The sequence below is a fragment of the Apostichopus japonicus genome, chromosome 23 (genome assembly GCF_037975245.1).
Source record: "Apostichopus japonicus isolate 1M-3 chromosome 23, ASM3797524v1, whole genome shotgun sequence".
NCBI lineage: Eukaryota > Metazoa > Echinodermata > Holothuroidea > Aspidochirotida > Stichopodidae > Apostichopus > Apostichopus japonicus.
The window spans coordinates 985,406-990,825 of record NC_092583.1 but is presented as its reverse complement, the minus strand read 5'-3'; the positions used below and the strand labels follow the sequence as shown (position 1 = coordinate 990,825).

Sequence of the window (5,420 nt, the reverse complement as noted above, 5' to 3'; positions counted from 1 at the left end):
TGGTGTGTCAAAGTTTGTAAGCATTAACAAAAGCAAGCCTCAACTGATGCGTGAAACTTAACAAAAAAGGTACTTTTTAAATTGTTTTCAAATTGCAGTACAGCACAATGGTTAGTTTAAATTGTTTTGCTCACGTGGGAGAGGTGTCTCTCACTCGGCAATTATTCCAGACAGACCGCACAGTTTCTTTGCAGATAGGCCGACCATGCATGTCGTTTAGACCCGATTCATCACACCTTTACTCACTTGCTTAACTGAGCCGAAATTTGTAATAAGAGTCCATAGAGGTACGTTAATTTATGTTATGGTTAAGATGTAAAATTACCCCAGACCTAAATGCTTCCTGTCCAATTGTAATATGTATATCCCTCAGTTACAGGGATAGTAAACATTGTCTTTCGTGAAAACTTAGTGACAGTTTAGATGGGACTAAAAATTATTGAATGGGCTAGCCTTAATATAATAGATGATATATTCACTTGTTATTGTTTATGTTTTCGATCGAATGTGCACTTTGTAGTTGTTTGTATATTTGTATTTGTAGTTTTTCACGAAGGTAAGCAAACAAAACGAGACGAATAACTAAAGAGCAACCTTCCGTAGAATATTCGGTCCTTTTTGACGGCTACAGTTACAGGTACTTAATGACAATTTGTTAAAAGTAAGCAAGTTTCCTTGGCTGATATAGAACGTTTATGCAAAGCATGCACCTCACCATAGATATAACCTGTAAGTATCGAGAAAAGCCCTCTTCCCCACACACATCATTTCGGGAAGCATTGAAAAAGTCGCGATTTTGGTAAAAATTTTAAAAAATCATTAGGGTATAACCTTACAAAATTGCCAAATTTATGACATTTCTCATTTTTTCTGTCGGGATGCTTCATTCGGATTCCTGACGCTCGATAGTACATCTTCATCAATTTTCATGAGTTTTTTTTTTTTTAGTATTAAGCCTCATTTGGAGCATTAATATTGTCAAAATGATGATTAAAATATTGTATCAAAAGAGTCTTTTTTTCTTGATTATTTGAACGAATTAGAGCAGATGAATATCCTGTAAGTACAGAGAAGAGCCCTCTACCACACTCACATCATTTTGGGAAGAATTGAAAAAGTCGCAATTTTGGCTAAGGGGTATAGCCTTACAAAATTGCCAAATTTTGGCCAAAAATGACATTTCTTATTTTTCTGTCGGGATGCTTCATTCGGATTCATGACGCTCGATAGTACTTTTTATCAATTTTTAGGAGGTTTTCTTTGGAATATTAAGCCGCATTTAAAGCATTAATATTGTCAAATTGATGATTAAAATATTGTATGAAAAGAGTCTTTTTTTCTTGATTATTTGAACGAATTAGAGCATATGTATATCCTATAAGTACAGAGAAGAGCCCTCTACCACACTCACATCATTTCGGGAAGAATTGAAAAATTCGCGATTTTGGCTAAAAAATCATAAAATCATAAAATCATAAAATCATAAAATCATAAAATCATAAAATCATAAAATCATAAAATCATAAAATCATAAAATCATAAAATCATAAAATCATAAAATCATAAAATCATAAAATCATAAAATCATAAAATCATAAAATCATAAAATCATAAAATCATAAAATCATAAAATCATAAAATCATAAAATCATAAAATCATAAAATCATAAAATCATAAAATCATAAAAAATCATAAAAAATCATAAAATCATAATAAAAATCATAATAAAAATCATAATAAAAAAAATCATAAACCTTACAAAATTGACAAATTTTGGCCAAATATGACATTTCTCATTTTTCTGTCGGGATGCTTCATTCGGATTCCCGACGCTCGATAGTACTTTATCATCATATTTTAGGAGGTTTTCTTTGTAATATTAAGCCTCATGTGGAGCATTAATATTGTCAAAATGATGATTAAAATATTGTATCAAAAGAGTCTTTTTCTTGATTATTTGAACGAATTAGAGCATATGTATATCCTGTAAATACAGAGAAGCGCCCTCTACAACACCCACATCATTTCGGGAAGAATTGGAAAAGTCGCGATTTTGGCTAAGGGGTATAGCCTTACAAAATTGCCAAATTTTGGCCAAAAATGACATTTCTCATTTTTCTGTCGGGATGCTTCATTCGGATTCATGACGCTCGATAGTACTTTTTTATCAGTTTTTATGAGTTTTTTTTGGAATATTAAGCCTCATGTAGAGCATTAATATTGTCAGAATGATGGTTAAAATATTGTATGAAAAGAGTCTTTTTTTCTTGATTATTTGAACGAATTAGAGCATACATATATCCTATAAGTACAGAGAAGAGCCCTCTACCACACCCATATAATTTCGGGAAGAATTGAAAAAGTCGCGATTTTGGCTAAAAAATAAAAAAATCATAATTTAATCACAATCATAATTAATCATAATTAATAATCATAATCATAATTAATCATAATCATAATTCATAATCATAAATCATAATTCATAATCATAATTCATAATCATAAATCATAATTAATCATAATCATAATTAATCATAACCATAATCATAATCATAATCAGCTCTCTTGGTGGCGCTGCACTTGTGGCGACACGGCTCGCAATTTCATCATCCTAATTTCTTGTATTTCACCTTTGTCCGATGTCTATCTGTCTTTGCTCGTGAATTATCATGGATATAAGGAAGTATTTTACCTGGATGTTAGTGCTATTTGTATTTCCACGGCTCGGATTATGTCAGAATCATGAGGTTTTCGATCGACTGAACTCACCGATCCGTTATGACTCGGACACACTACGTATCCTACAGTCTAGGCGCGATCAGCCAACACACAACTGGATGCACTCACTACCGAAAGAAATGCGGAAACGACGAAGGGGCAAGGCGGGAGGAGTCAAGAAAAGACAGAAACGTTGCAAGGGTAAACCATTTTTACCATCTATCATCATGGGGAATGTTCGATCGCTAAACAATAAAATCGACGAACTACAGGCCAATGCACGTTACTTCCAGGAATTCAGAGATATCAGTCTCATGTCATTTACTGAGACATGGCTTAACGATAACATTACAGACGAGTCCATGTACATAGATGGATTCAAACTACTGAGGGGTGATCGTAATCTGGACTTGGCCGCGAAACAAAAAGGAGGAGGGGTATGTCTTTATGTTAACAATCGTTGGTGCCATCCTAACATTGCAATTTTAAAGGGCCACTTTTGCTCCCCAAATATCGAGATTCTGACTGTTGGCCTTAGACCGTACTATATACCCCGGGAATTTTCACATGTCATTCATCTAACTGTTTATATCCCCAATCGGAATGTTGCCAGAGAGGCTGCAAAGGATCTAAGCACGGTCATACAGGACTTGGAGATTGCCCACCCCTATGCATTTATCGTCATTGATGGGGATTTTAATCATACCAACTTGAAGAAAACCGGCGTACATTACTATCAACATGTGAACTGCCCCACTCGTGAAGAGGCTACCCTGGATCTGTGCTATTCGAACGTTAAAGACGCTTACAATGCAGTATCGATCTCCCCCCTTGGAGAATCGGATCATAACCTGGTAATCCTTTATCCCCGGTATCGACCAATCGTCCTAAGGCAGAAGCCCGCTGTGATTACAGTCCAACAGTGGAGCCAGGAGTCACTCGACCAGCTACAATCGACCCTGGATACGACAGATTGGGATATGTTTATCCGTTCATCAAGTGACATCGATGAACTAACAGATGCGATTACCGGGTACGTGAACTTCTGCGTAGACTGCTCGGTCCCTACAAAGCAAGTGAAGGTGTATCCAAACAATAAACCGTGGATTACCAGCACAGTCAAATCAGTGATCAACAGGAAGAAAGGCATCTTTGGCAGAGGGGACAGAGCTGAACTGAAAGCAGTCCAGAAAGAACTGAAAGACTGTATTAGAAAGGAGAAAGCTATTTACAAGCGTAAGATTGAAAACCGATTTACTGATAATAATATGAAAGAAGTCTGGGAGGGAATCCGTTTGATGAGTGGGTACATGGTTAACAATCATAAATCATATTTGCCTGATACCTCTATTGATTACGCTAACGCATTGAATGATTTTTACAACAGATTTGATTGTCATGACTTTTCTACACAGACTGATCTTCTCAGAGAGTCATTAGACGACTGTGCTGGGGGAAAACCCTTTTTATGTGTAACCAGGGGCGAAGTTTATCGGGAATTTTCTCGTTTAAATGCATTTAAAGCTGCCGGCCCAGACCAACTGAAACCACGGGTATTGAACACCTGTGCCAATCAACTTGCCGACATTTTTACTCACATTTTTAATCTTTCATTCTGTACAAAAACAATACCCGTATCATGGAAACGCTCTTGTATTATTCCAGTAGCCAAAAAGGCTGTCATATCCTGCATGAATGACCTTCGGCCTGTGGCCCTTACTTCTGTCCTGATGAAGTCGTGTGAACGAATTGTACTGCGGCACATAAAGCCGTTAGTCGATGACTACCTCGACCCTCAACAATATGCTTATAGGGCCCATCGCAATACAGAGGACGCGGTCTTAAATTGCTTGGAGAAATTGTATTCCCACCTTGAACATTCTAAATCAGGTAATTCTGCCAGAATTATGTTCTTTGATTTTTCATCTGCGTTTAACACAATTCAACCTCATGTTTTGGCCGACAAGATGTTAAATATGAATATTTCGCATGATCTCATTTTTTGGATACTCAACTACCTTACCAATCGTTCTCAATATGTTCACATTAGCTCATCCAACTGTATGTCAGATGTCCAATACTCAAATACTGGTGCTCCACAAGGAACCGTTCTAGCCCCATTTTTATTCACTCTGTACACGTCGGATGTGAGATCCTCGTCTGACAGTTGCCATTTAATTAAATTTGCAGATGATACAGCCTTAGTCGGTTTGATTAAAAAGGATGATGACAGGGAATATCTGGAAGAAATTAATCATTTCGTCGGTTATTGTGATAAGAACTTCCTGGAGCTTAATGTTAAAAAACAAAGGAAATGAATATTGATTTTAGAAGGGTCAAGGGTCAACCGAGAGAGGTTGTGATTAAAGAAAATCCCGTAGAACAAGTCTCATCCTATAAATATCTTGGTGTTGTTATTGATGATCAACTTGCGTGGCATGAGCATATTGATTATTTGGTAAAGAGAGTAAACCCTAGACTATACTGTCTCCGTAGAATGAGTAAATTTGACATTGACAGTCGTATCCTCACTATATTTTATAACTCAGTCATTTGTAGCGTGTTTACATATTGTATGACATGCTGGGGTGGTAATGTGACTGCTTATGATAAGAGTCGCATTGATTCTGTTATCAGACAGGCTAACCGTATTCTGGGTGGGAACCAGCTCACAATGGAGTGTATGTATCATAATGTTATA

The 5,420-nt window shown here is 36.4% G+C and overlaps 1 protein-coding gene across 1 annotated transcript; it reads left to right on the top strand.

Annotated features, from left to right (window-relative positions):
• Positions 1–2,859: 2,859 nt before the first annotated feature.
• On the top strand, positions 2,860–5,037 carry LOC139964894 (uncharacterized). The gene has a single exon (XM_071966953.1). The coding sequence runs from the start codon at positions 2,860–2,862 to the stop codon at positions 5,035–5,037; it is 2,178 nt and encodes a 725-aa protein (XP_071823054.1).
• Positions 5,038–5,420: the final 383 nt, after the last annotated feature.